Consider the following 12,824-nt stretch of genomic DNA (forward strand, 5'->3'; position numbering starts at 1 on the left):
CCCCTTATCCGTCGAAATCAGAAGCCTGATTTTTAAAGCCTCTGCTTGGCCAGACTTGGGCGCTACTGATGGGCCACTCACACACAGCCAAGCTCCCGGACAACCTTCCCCTGAAACAGTTCTGAACCAAACTAGGAAAGTTCAAAAATAGGAAGCTAGTAGCTGGGCACGGTGGTGCAAGCCTTCTCTGCGAGTTTGAGGTCAGCTGGTCTACATAGTGAATTCCTGCACAGCCAGGGCAATGTAGAGAGACCCTGCCTTAAGAAAACAAACAAATCAAATATCAAACAAAACATCTCCACAGGGCCTCGCGCTTCTCTCTCTGACTCATTCACTAGCTGTGGGCGTGATTGCCTAAGCCTAGGAGAAGCACGGCTAATTACTGTGTTGAGTCTAAAATTGGTGTGACCAGGCAATCAGGTGTTTTGAAGCTGGGCATCTGACTGAGATCATCATGCCTACAAAAGAACCGTTCTTCACAGCCTCCATGAGCTCTGCAGCCACCACGTGACTTTCCTTCTTCAAAACCTTTACAGAGTCGGCAGTCAGGGTCTCGCTGTGGCGCCTCTGTGTTGATTATAAGGGACAGTTGTCCTATGAGCAGCATCCCCTGGTAGCAGACAGTCGACTCCCAGTGGGTGAGCCTGTGTGTGTAGGTTGGTACGACCAGCCTCCCATGGTCCTCTTTCTGCCCTGTGGTGGCTCGTTCTGTTCTCAATGGTTCTCCTGTCTCTAGAGATTGCAGTAGGGCCGCTTGCCTTTGGGAAGGATTTCCAGGCAGTTGCCCTCAGCCTTTCTTCACACTTGCTCAACGGGGCACCATTGGGGTCCACAGTGTCCCACTCTTCCTCATGATCTTGTGCTGGGCATGATCTTCCTTTGACTTACTGAGTAGGCAGGATGTCAGCGGCGTGCATGGGTCAGGTACTTGTGCTAGCGGGAAGCCCCACAGACAAGGTCGCGCTGGCTTCTGTGGACTGCAGTCCGGCGTGGTGTTCACCTGACTTGTTTATTCCTAGGGAATGTCACTAGTGCGTCTGGGTCTCAGATGGCAAGCGGCATCAGCCTGGTCTCCTTCAACAGCCGACCCGATGGCATGCACCAGCGCTCCTACTCAGTCTCCAGTGCCGACCAGTGGAGTGACGCTACAGTCATTGCAAACTCAGCCATCAGCAGTGGTAAGAGGGGGCACAAACTGTGGCCATCTCCAGGTCCTGAAAGCCAGGGGCTGGGTTCAATGCCCAGGGTGCCCATGCTCCATTGGGAGCATGGTGCCATGGGCTGCTATGACAGTGGCACGCATGTCTCACCAGTCATCTGTGAGCACTTTGTCCTTGATCTCCTGTGTCATCTACATCCCATCATCCATCTGTTCTCCTCTGCTCAGGGAGTAGACCTTGAATCCTCTTCACCGGTCAGATCTAAGAGTGGAGGCTGTAGATGGGACAAGTGTCTTTCCTGTGGTTACCTAACGGGGCGAAGTGAGATGGAAAAGGGAATCGAGATGTTGCAACGCAGTCTTCTGCCCTACCTGGCTCTCTGGCATCTCACCATTCGCCCGTATTCTGTACTGTTCAGTCAATTCAGTCTTCCAGGCTTCCTGGCATAGCGTCTAAGTTCTGGGGAATCCCCTCTGTCATCTCTCCTAGATATCCACTTTCTTTTTGACAAGTGTGGCCTGCTTCTTGGGGGACAGATGCAGCACCCTGGAAACTGCCTTTGATGTTTGTGTGACAGCATGAATTATGCAGCGTGCCCCGTGCACTGGCTGCTGCAGCTTGCTTCGCCTGTGGCATTCTGTCTGTGGCCTGCTCACCGGTATTTAAGGGAATTCCCACTGTTGTATGTAATCTATCAGACAGGGTTTTGAGAGTCATTTTAGCATAATTTGTTCTAATTAAAAGATTCCACGTCAGGTCTTCCCTGTGGACCCACCAGCTGCTGCAGCAGGACGCTTGCTTTGGGTAAACACCATCTTACTTCTGGTTGTTCCACAGCGCTCCAACAGACGAGAACAAACACATGCTTCTGACCGAGACTTCTCACAACCGAGAGAGGAGCGGGGTCAGGAAAGGTGATCTGACAGACAGCTCCCAGAAGCCCAGGCCGCTCCCAAACACTAGGACAGGCACCGTGTGCTGCCTCCCTCCAGTGACCACTGTCCCACCTTTACTGCACAGATCCATCCAGGGCCAGCCCCAGTTCCCACCTTCTTTAAGGATCACAGGAGCACAGAAGCCGATGGGACACATAAGTAAAATGTGCGTCTAAGTGCATTATATGGCCTCGTATCACACAAACGTTCCCCTGCGGTGCTCCATGATAGCAACCAAAGAGAAGCCTGAGGGCCTTCCATCATTTTGTCTTCCTTAGTTGACACTAGACCCTTCTTTTTGTGATCACTTTATCTACTGCCCAACCCCACCCCACACGCACGCATGAACTCCCACCTCTGGTCTGTATGTCGGGGCAGCAGCAGCGGAGCCTGGAAGCTTTAGGATTCCCCTCCACCTGCACTGTGAAGGGCTCGTCTTCTAGCCCAGCACTAGAAGTCTCCTTTCTCTGCCCTGTCGTCCACCCTAAATGAAGACTTAGGCTTCAGAGAACTTTTCATTCCTTCCCCCTTTGACACACAGGTACCCCTGGGGCGGCTGCCTATAGGCAGCTCTGAGCACCTCCTAATTAGATAGATGGCTTTGTAGTGGGTAAAACTGGGAGGCAGGAGGCGCTGGCTAAATGACGAGGAGCCGGAACCCTGTCTGAGGTGGAAAGCCCCCAGTGCTTTATGTCCATTACTGTTGTCTGGCTTTACATTTAAATACCTGAGGTTTAAAATTAAACGTCTAATAGAATTTGGCATTGCTAACGTGAGCCCAGCATCTGCCCTCAGAGGAAAATCTAGACAGCTCTGTTCAGGGTTTCAAATTGCCGTCTGCTGACTTGCGAGCGGCAGCAGGGAGTGGGTCCCTCTTCCACTCGGTACCGCATGCTGCACCGTGCGATTTTTTTAAATGCAGAGTATATTCGTCTTGGACTTCTGCACTGGAAAAGGTTGTTCCGGTAGTACATGAAAAATTAATTTTTTTACATTTTTCCTCACTCTCCTAAGTGTTTGACAGAAGTAATTTTTGCAGCAAGAGAGAATAAAAAACTGGTGGCTGTAAATTCCTGTCCTGGAACCTCTTGTGTAGATTCTTTATGGACCCAGAATTGATCTGCACGTCAGATCCTGTTGTGGTCTGAACTGTTTATCACCGTAATGGCGGTAGTGAGGCTGAGAACACCAACTTATAATCCTGGGTGAAAGAAATTGGTGTTTGCAGTCAATGAAGAGGGCTTAGCATTATTGATAGATTCAGAACAATTATGTCTGCAACAACTATTGGCTGACGGTTTCCTCGACTCTCACTGGAAGCCTGTGATTTTTTATTTTTTATTAATCATCTTCTTACGAGTAATTTTCTCTGGAAGTGTTAGGCAGGAGTGAGCATTCCTCTGCGAGCAGGGGCCCTGGAGGGCCATCTATAGCAAACTTGGTTGTCAAAGCACACTTCCAGGCCAGGTGTTTGTTCTAGATGCATCACCTCCGTGCCAAGGGCCAGAGCCAGTGTCACAGCCCCCCTCACCCCCCAACACCCAGACCGCACCATCCCTTCTGTGTGCCAGCCTCCCGATGGCCTCGGCTGTGGCTGTTGCTATGGCAGCAGCACTCTCAACCCCCCCTCCCCCCCTCCAGCTGTCAGGTTGTTCTGATAGCTCCACCCTTTCACAGATTGCTTCAATCCAACAGTTTATCTTCTGCCTCAGTGACTGGCTGCCATGGTGAATACATTTCTTCATATGAGTCTTCGCTCTCTGCAGCTCCTCCCTTCAGGCTCCCTGGCTCGCACAGCTTTGGCGGTGTTAAGCACGAGTACCATTTATGTTTCTGTGGGGAAGTCGTGTCTGACATCTGCGTGCGTGTGCTTGTACCTGTGAACCTGCATGTTGTGGGGAGGGGGGTCCTGTGTAGGGGGCTCCTATTAGTTACTTGCCTTCCCGCCAGGACCTGTGCTTGTTATCACAGTGAGTCCTGATATGGAGGTGCTTGAGTTTTGCTAATTTCCTCGTACTTTTCCTATTGTGGAAGTACTTTGCTCTTTTACTATGCCGTAGCTCTGGTAATTGTCTGCACTCTGTTGATGTCTTATGGCTTCTGCTGTGCCCCATCCAAGAAGGGTCAGCACCTCAGCATTTGAGAGCAGGAAGACTCTAGCAGTTCTAGCAACACCGTCCCTACGGGCCTAGGATAAGAACTATGACTTCTTTAGTTTGTTTTGTTCTAATTTGTTGGTTTTGGGCTTTGCTGTTCCGTCTTTGGGTATTGTGCTGTCAATTCTAGACCCTGACCAGCAGGTGGTGGTAGTGGGGCAGTGCTGGGCTTTGATCTAGTAATTTGTGCAATGGAGGGAGGCCTAGAGTGAGCTTCATGCCTCGTATCTGACACATTCATTCTCTTGGGAACCATGACTCCCTAAGGTGACACCCTTAATAAATATTCCCATTCACACAGGTCTTTCTTGTATGGTTTTGTTTTTCTAAGGCAGGCCTCATACAGAGTTAAGATGTAGTATCTTACAAATTACCTCTTTAAAAAAAAAGAAAGAAAAAGAAAGAAAGACAAGGAGGAAGAGAGATGGGTGTTTTCTCTTCTCCCACAGATCCTAAGCACTTCCCCTCAGTCCCTCCCAAAGCCGCCTGCACTGGAGAACCATCTCCTGCTTAGTCAACCTTCCGCCCCTGTGCCCTCATGGGTCACAGCCTGGCTCTCCTGTCTAAGCCCTGACAGAGCAGGGGACTGCTCTGTATACCACACTAGGCAGCCTCATTAGAGGGATGACCCAGGCTCCCTGCTCTGCATGTGGTTTGAGAGAAAGCAGAAGCTTCCTGGGTAGCCAGCACAGGGGGAAGGGTGGATTTCTTTCCCTCCTGATCAGAATGCTATAACTTTGTACTCTGCCTTCTCAGTTCCTGACTATCAGCTATTTCCAGCAGTAACTGTCGACCCAGAAGAAGTAGGACAACCGTTACATGTCACCCCAGTCACTAGAACAAGGAGCAGTGACTTATGCCTGAAGGCCAGCAGGGCTCTTACCACCAACAAGCAAAAGTCTAGGAGTGTTTGAAACAGATGGCCAGTGCCCTGGGTCATTATAGCTCCCTCCCTTGGAATCTTCTAGCCACTGGTTCTCTTCCAGGGGTGCTTTAATCCTTACCGAGGGAATAGCCATTGGTGGCTCAGGCATTCTTGGTAGTAACAGTGGTTTGGGAGGAGGGTCTGATGGATAGTAATCAGAGCTGGGGCTAAGAGCCTCACCCACAGAACAGCTTCATGAGCAGAGTTAACTGAACCCACACTGCAGCAGGGCCTAGGCCTGGGCTTCCAAGGAAATGGAAGCCAGCTTCCTTTTTTGTGAAAGTCACTCAGGGCCTTGCCTTCCGTCTGAGTTCTACACAGCTTCTCTCACCACTGCCCTAGTGTCCGTAACATCAGGAGCTCACTGGCACTGGCTGGCAAACGTTCTCGGCTATTTCCCAACTAAAGCAAAGACTGCAATGGACTCTCTGTCTCCCCTGGGGCTGTGCCTTCCTCCTTCGATGGACTGTGTCTGAACCCACACAAACCTTTCTCCCCTAAGTCGCTTTGTCAGAATATTTTATCATGGCAACAAGACAGACTAAGACAGTAAATCATGAGTAAAACCAGAAGCAAGTTCAGTGGACATCTCTCTAGGTGTCCTGTATTTCACCACTGCCACTTGTGTCCTTTGTCCCACAAGTGCTTGTCTCCAGGATGGAGAGAGAGAGATAATCAATGGGGAGACAAGTTGAAATGTATTTGTCAAGTGAGGAGACCGTGAGAGTAGGCGGGGGATGTCTTCGTGATCTGCACACTTTCGTGTGTGAGTGACTAAGCTTGCTTTCACTGGCCACAGCACACCATTCATTCCTTCCACAGATCCAGGCTGTCCTCTGACTCGGTGCCTTTGCTTGAATCTTCAACTGATCAGAAATCTTTAGAGAAAAGTGTGCATCTGTACTGAACAGGTACAGACTTGTCACTGTTCCCAAAGCATAGCACCAGTGTACCCTGTGTTCACGCTGTATTGGTACCGAGGTCTAGAGGGGGCTTCAAACACATAGGAGGGTGCATATAAGTTCTTTCCATGTGAGGGACTTGAGCATCCACTGTCTGTGATATCCCAGAGGCTCTGGCACCAATCCTTTCCAGATACCAAGGGAAGATTCCATCAGTAAGCACATCACCATGTGCAGCAGGGCCCTGGAATACATTGGTAGTGGTCCCCACGAAGAGAGACAGTTCCTATGGGCCTCCACGCTGTCAGGACCTCTTTAGCCTTGAGAGCATGTGGTGGATACATAAGGATGTACGATGGCTGACACATGGCACAAAGCCTCCTTGGAGCTCAGTGGTGGGAGTCAAGGCAGCGGTGAGGCACAGAAGGGCTCCAAACGGGGTCCTGGCAGGGCAGTGTGTGCCCATGTGGCCTCCAGGGAGAGGGTCCTGGGAACTTTGTTGGTCAGAGTCCATATGAATTATCAGATAAGGCGTGGCAGACCAGGGCGGGAACCGCAGGGCAGTTTGTCTCCTCCCCCAGCATCTTCCTGGACTATCCAGTACCACCATCACACAACTGCTCCTCAGTCCCTACTTTAGGAGCTGTCTCTAGGTGACTCTTGCTGTAATGAAACTGTGACTGAAGCAACATGGCGCAGAATGGATTATTTGGCTTACACTGCCTCACTGTTCATCGTTGAGGGAAGTCAGGAGAGGAAACTCAAACCTGGAGGCAAGAGCTGATGCGGAGGCCATGGAGGAATGCTACCTACTGGCTTGCCCTTCATGCTTACTTAGCCTGCTTTCTTATAGAACCCAGGGCCACCAGCTCAGGGTAATACCACCCACCATGGGCCGGGCCCCCCACATCATCACTAATTAAGAAAACGTTCTATACTGTAGAGTCTGCAGCCTGATCTCATGGAGGTGTTTTCTCAGTGAGGGCTCCCTCCTCCCAGGTGACTCCAGCTTGCGTCAACTTGACACAGATTTTGGGTTGATTTAGTTTAGAATGCATTGTGTTTCAGCTTCCATTACAGGCTGGTGGGAAAGCATAAGGGATGTGTTGGGCGCATGGGTTACCAAGGTCAAAGACAACCAGGTGATTTGTTGATGTGTACCTGACACGATTTTGTCCCGTGGTGGGATGCTACTCATAGGCCTGGAAAATGCTCACTTGTAATTTCTGTGATTTTTGTCAGAGATCGCAGCATGAGAAACTTTAATCCTACCCTCTCCTGCAGTTGGCATAAAGTTTTGTCTCAGGAGTGTGTGCGTGCGTGCGTGCATGTGCTGGGAATGCCTGTGGATTTATGAAATCTCAAAGCCCACTCCAGTGACATGTTTCCTTCAGCAACTCCTCACCTCCTAAGTCTTCCAAAATGGAGCCAACAAGTGGGGGGACCAAGTATTCAGAGTCCCAACATATGGCAGGGATATCTTACTCAAACCACCATACCCCCCAACGCTAGAGCTTTTTTTTCTTTAATGTTTATGGGTGTTTTGCCATATATATATATATATATATATATATATATATATATATATATATATATATATATATATACATACACAGAGGCCAGAAGAGGTTGTTGGATCGTTTAGGGTTGGAATTAAACCCTATTATTTAAAATTAAGGCAGTTATTAGCTGCCATGTAACTGCTGGGAATTGAACCTATGTCCTCTGGAACACTGACTAGGGCTCTTAACTACTGCTCCAGCCTCTGATTTTTGAATTTCAAATGCATACAACCACACTTGGATTTTTTTTTTTTTTAAACATCAGTTCAGAGACTTGAACTTGGGTTTTCGCACATGTGTGGCAAACACTATCGACTAGGCTCTCTCCAGCCCATGGTAATATCCAATAGGTTTTCAGCCTTTCCTTGCTTCCTGTGTTAGAGGCTGCAAATGTAAGGGACCTTGAGGGCATCTGATAAAATGAGGCAGGAAGACGAATGATGGACGTGAGCCCTGAGGAAGAGCAGTGAGGAAAGCCGCATGAGAGGGCTGAGAAATGCACAGGTGGAGGTCGGCTGCGCAGCTACCCAGGGCCAGCCTCGGGTCTGCTGTGCTGCTCCGTTCGTCCGTGTGTATATTCTGTCGCTTTGCGTTCTAACGCTACGGTCAGTGGACGTATCTTATGCTAAATCTCTGCCTGATTATCTGACAGATAAGATTATTAACAGAAAGTGTTATTAATATTAATTACACAATGATACTAAAAATTTTATATGGCAGAAGCAGATGGTTATTTAAAACGAGTTAAGTTTTAGCCTTTTTATGCAGAAGCATTTAAACATTTAGTTATAAATGCTATTTTAATTGATACATTATTTCTACAGTGGGGGCTTTAAAATCTTACTGCAGTTGCAGAGGAGGGTTTCTGTGTGTATGTCAGTCTCTTAAAGCGCGCGTTTACTCACAGAAAAGCATCCATAATGCCGTTTCAAAGACAGAGCTGGGGAGGGCTTTGTAAGAACACGCCTCATGAGTATCACAGCTGCTTATGGTTCAAGAATTCAGCACCGGTGTGCGAACAGCTGACCAAGGCATCTGCCATGGTAACAGCACTGGACTATCTTGGTGGGCATGCTATTATGCTATAATTATTTTTTTTTTTACCTGTTTCTCGATTCTTTTCTGGATTCTGCACATAACTGAACTTGAGAAGTATTTCCTACAGATGGAGCAGAACTTCTTTAGAAGCGTCAAAGAGTTAAGCCTAACTTCTCAGAACTGGAAACTCTGCTTTAAGCCAGCTGTTGGCCCTTTGTTTGACATCAAACTTTGTATTAATGGCACCAGGTGAAGTAAGCCACACCCCCAATCCTCACCCTGCCTCTCTCCTACCTGGAACTACAGCCCCGGGCCTTTCTCCAGCAGGTTAGCTGGCTGGAGTCCAGAGGTTTGTTTCCCCAAGTGATCAGATGTGTCTTCAATACGAGCAGGCTCAAACCTGCATCCGTGTATGTCACGGGGTTTCCCAAGAAACATATGTTAACGTATAACCTGTAGGGAGCATAGTCTCAGCACAGCTGTCGTAGGCCCAGGCACTGGCAGAGTTCAGCATGGAGTTACCCACGCAGCCGGGCCTCATCTGCATCAGCATCTCCTTGTCTCTCAGATCTTACTCCCAACAGTGAGCAGATACTGGAATCCCCCGTGCGTTTGAGCTGAGCGTGCCCAGTGGGTTTCCCTTAGGTGCCCACCTTCCACATAAAGCCTGGGAGCCCTGCATGATTTGCAGTATCAGCGAATTCGATTTCGTTTTTTGTTTTCAAATTTTCCTCTACTACTCATAAAGTAAGATCCAAATACAACCAGTTCTTCCCGTGGCCTTGAATCCCCTGGAGGGACCAGCAGAAGCTACCGGCCCCTTGTCCGCAACTCAGTCCCTTGACGGCCACAGCACCAGGACTCAGGGTCTCTCTGTTCCCTGAGAAAGGGAAGTTCTGCAGGGAAGGAAGAGTGATAATGACGTTTTCACCTGAAGGAAGGTGTCCCGGGGCTGGCACTAGAAAGCCCACTTGGTGGGTGAGGCTGCAGCTGAGCGAGAGCTTTTGCCTCTTACTGATGAGGTCCCCACTGCTGCAGAGGTGGGGGTTGAATGAAAGAACACCTATTCCTCCTGCTCCATAGCCTCCATCCAATTGGGAGACCAAAAATAGCCAGGGAGCCAGCCGTTCACCTGAAGGAGAGGCTCTGCAAGTGAGAGTACCCGGCTGTGCGGATGCTTCTCTCCCTGCCGGGATCAAATTCATGACAGAAGCAACTGAGGGAACAAGGGGGTATTTGGCCCACAGTTCTGGGGTACAGGCCGTCATGGTGGGGAAGGCATGGTGGCAGGAGTGTGAGGCGGCTGCTCACATGGCATCTGCAGTCAGGAAGCAGAGAGAGGCGAGTGCTGTTTGGCTGCTTCTCAGCCCGAGACCCTCAAGCCATGGAACAGTGCTGTACACACTTAGGGCGTATCTTCCCACCTCAACCCAATCTAGAATCAGTTATTACAGACGTGCTCAGAGTCTGGGGGATTCCAACCTGAGTCAGTTTGTCGACATTAACCATCACCATGAAGGTCTATGCTGGAGTTTGAGGACATGGAACATAAGGTGGACAGCGGCCTCTGGTCTGGGTTGTGGTCCTGGTTAACTCTGGAGTAATGAACTCCTGGTACCCGGCTCTCCTGCTCAGCAGGACCATTCAGGCTGTCAATCAGCAGGACTTTGGGAGCACCAAGCTTGAGGGCTCAGTGAACAGGACGAGGAGTGAGGGAAACTGAGCAAGTGTCTGAAGCCTGGTGCAATAGTGGGGAGCAGAGGAGGGTAGTGCAGCCTAGGAGAGGGCTTCAGTCAGAGAAACAGTGCAGTGCGTGCAAGCAGGTGGAGAGGGGGTCCTCCCAGGCTGAGGTGGAGAGGGGGTCCTCCCAGGCTGAGGTGGAGAGGGGGTCCTCCCAGGCTGAGGTGGAGAGGGGGTCCTCCCAGGCTGAGGTGGAGAGGGGTCCTGAGAGGGGTCCTCCCAGGCTGAGGTGGAGAGGGGGTCCTCCCAGGCTGAGGTGGAGAGGGGGTCCTCCCAGGCTGAGGTGGAGAGGGGGTCCTCCCAAGCTGAGGCGGAGAGGGGGTCCTCCCAGGCTGAGGTGGAGAGGGGGTCCTCCCAGGCTGAGGTGGAGAGGGGGTCCTCCCAGGCTGAGGAGGCTTCAGGTAGTTGCTGCTTTTAACCTCACCCTGGGGGGATCAAAGGCAGCAGTGGGGGAGAGGAATGGGAATGAGGCGTGCTTTGATGGAGACCGATCCAGATCCCACCTCTGCTGCACCCACTCCTGACCCTGCTGCCAGCCACAGCAGGCTGGGGCCTTTGCTTAAGGAAAAAGAAGGAAATGTCAGTTATTATGTTTGGAACACAATCTTATCTTTTCGTTTGATTTTAAAGCAATTTTCCCAAAGATCAAGTCTGACTGAAGTGTATTGACAAAATTTTAGCCATGATGAAGAAAATGCTTCAAACCCCAAGAAGTCTGACCCTGGTTCTTGGAACGCTTTGATGGGTCTTTCTCTCTTTCTTTCTCTCTCTCTTTCTTTCCTAGAACAAAGCCCAAATTCCAAAATCAGTGTAGGGAAAACACAGTGAAGTTTACTGGAGCAAATGAAGTCCATTCTGGATTTTTGGTTTTGTTGTTTTGTTTTTAGTGGTTTAAAATGAGTGCTAAATTAACCGTTGTTCTTTGCCAGGAGTGATTTTACCCTTAATTTTCTTCCCTGTACAAAAGTAATTAAACCCAAAACTTTGTACATGGGAGGTTATTCCCTGTGACTGCCCTGCATCCCAGCACGCCCTGGTCATTAAACGTTGGCGTCTGTCTCGGGGACTGTCTCCCAGAGATTCTCAGATGTATTTTTATTTTATCTGTGTGAGTATATGCCTCACATGTACAAGAGCCCACTGAAGCCAAAAGAGAGCATCAGGCCCCTTGAAGCTGGAGTTATAGGTGGTTGTGAGTGGCACCATGTGGGTGCTGGGAACCGAACTCAGATCCTCCTGAAGAGCAGAAAGTCTTGACTCTGGAGCCATGTCTTAGACCTCCTCCGTCTCCTCATTTCTTATTTTGGGGTGGCAGAGACAATAGGACACATTTGTCTGGTGTTACTGAGTCACTTCAGGAACTCCGCTTCATCCGCAGGCAGATGGAGGGCACTCATCTTCTCATGGGGTCCGCATCGGTTGCGTTTGATGGAAGTGGGCCAGCACACCAAGGCGGCATTAGCGTTAGCCTAGCAGATTGTCAGTGCACGATGACCTCTCGTTCCCAGCTCCCCAGCTCTCTACTCCAGGGCGTGTGCTTCTGCAGCGTTAGTGTCAGAGCCAGGGGCAGCTCACCTGGCTCTTCCTCAGGCTCCAGGCCTTGGCACTAACCTGTGTGAAGGAAGAAGCAGTCATCAGCAAAGTTCAAAGAGTTGGGTGCTCAGGGATCGTCTCCTACTCATTTCTCAATCTCGTAGAACAAATTTTCAAAATGGAGATGGCGTGTTTGAAGTATACCTTTATCAAAATTGTTTATATCATTCGGAGACTGTACATGTTGAAAGCAGGCCTCTCGCCAAGTGATACAAACAGTGAAACTTTAAGGAGCTTCTGTCTTTGCATTGGTCCTTCACACTGAAGAATGGGGTTGCATTAGTTTGTGAGAGTATCACATTAGAAAATTTTTGATGTGTTTAGGCAGGATCTCACTGTGGTACAGCTGCCATCCACCTGACTCAGCTCCCAGAGCGCTGGGATTGGGGGCACAGGGCAGTGCATCTAGTTTTTGTTGTTTTTGTTTTCCAACTGATAGTTTTCATTTGATTTCATTCTACTAACTTTCCCAGGCTCAAGCTAGAGCTGCCCTCTATGTCTATACATGCGTGTATACATGCATGGTGGGGGTGGGCAGAGGGCTATCCTGCTTTGTCAGCAATTCTGTTTCCACACATACCCTTCCTGAGTGTCATCAGTGCTATGGTTCTCTAAGGCTGGGCCTCACCTGCCTTGTCTCACAACCCACCCACCCTTATTGCTACAGCAGAGTCACTATGGATTCATTCCAAGAGGAACAGAGCACCTTCAAAGCATTCCCCATGAGCAGAGATTGAAGGGCAGGGGTATCCTGTCCCACTGGGTAGCCTCTATCCCTTGACTGGGGCGATTGTCAGAGCCCAGGTGTGACAG

At 49.7% G+C, this 12,824-nt stretch overlaps 1 protein-coding gene across 9 annotated transcripts in view; it reads left to right on the forward strand.

Annotated features, from left to right (window-relative positions):
* The window catches only part of Agap1 (ArfGAP with GTPase domain, ankyrin repeat and PH domain 1), a 428,036-nt gene that overhangs the window by 305,495 nt on the left and 109,717 nt on the right, over positions 1 to 12,824 (forward strand). For 7 of the 9 annotated variants that reach the window (XM_032901597.1, XM_032901598.1, XM_032901599.1 and 4 more), the window contains one exon: positions 1,020 to 1,178. The exons of the other annotated variants lie outside the window; for them this stretch is intronic. In XM_032901597.1, coding sequence (XP_032757488.1) covers positions 1,020 to 1,178 — 159 coding nt within the window. The remainder of the gene's footprint in view (positions 1 to 1,019; positions 1,179 to 12,824) is intronic. 9 annotated transcript variants of the gene reach the window in all.

The sequence above is a fragment of the Rattus rattus genome, chromosome 4 (genome assembly GCF_011064425.1).
Source record: "Rattus rattus isolate New Zealand chromosome 4, Rrattus_CSIRO_v1, whole genome shotgun sequence".
Lineage (NCBI taxonomy): Eukaryota > Metazoa > Chordata > Mammalia > Rodentia > Muridae > Rattus > Rattus rattus.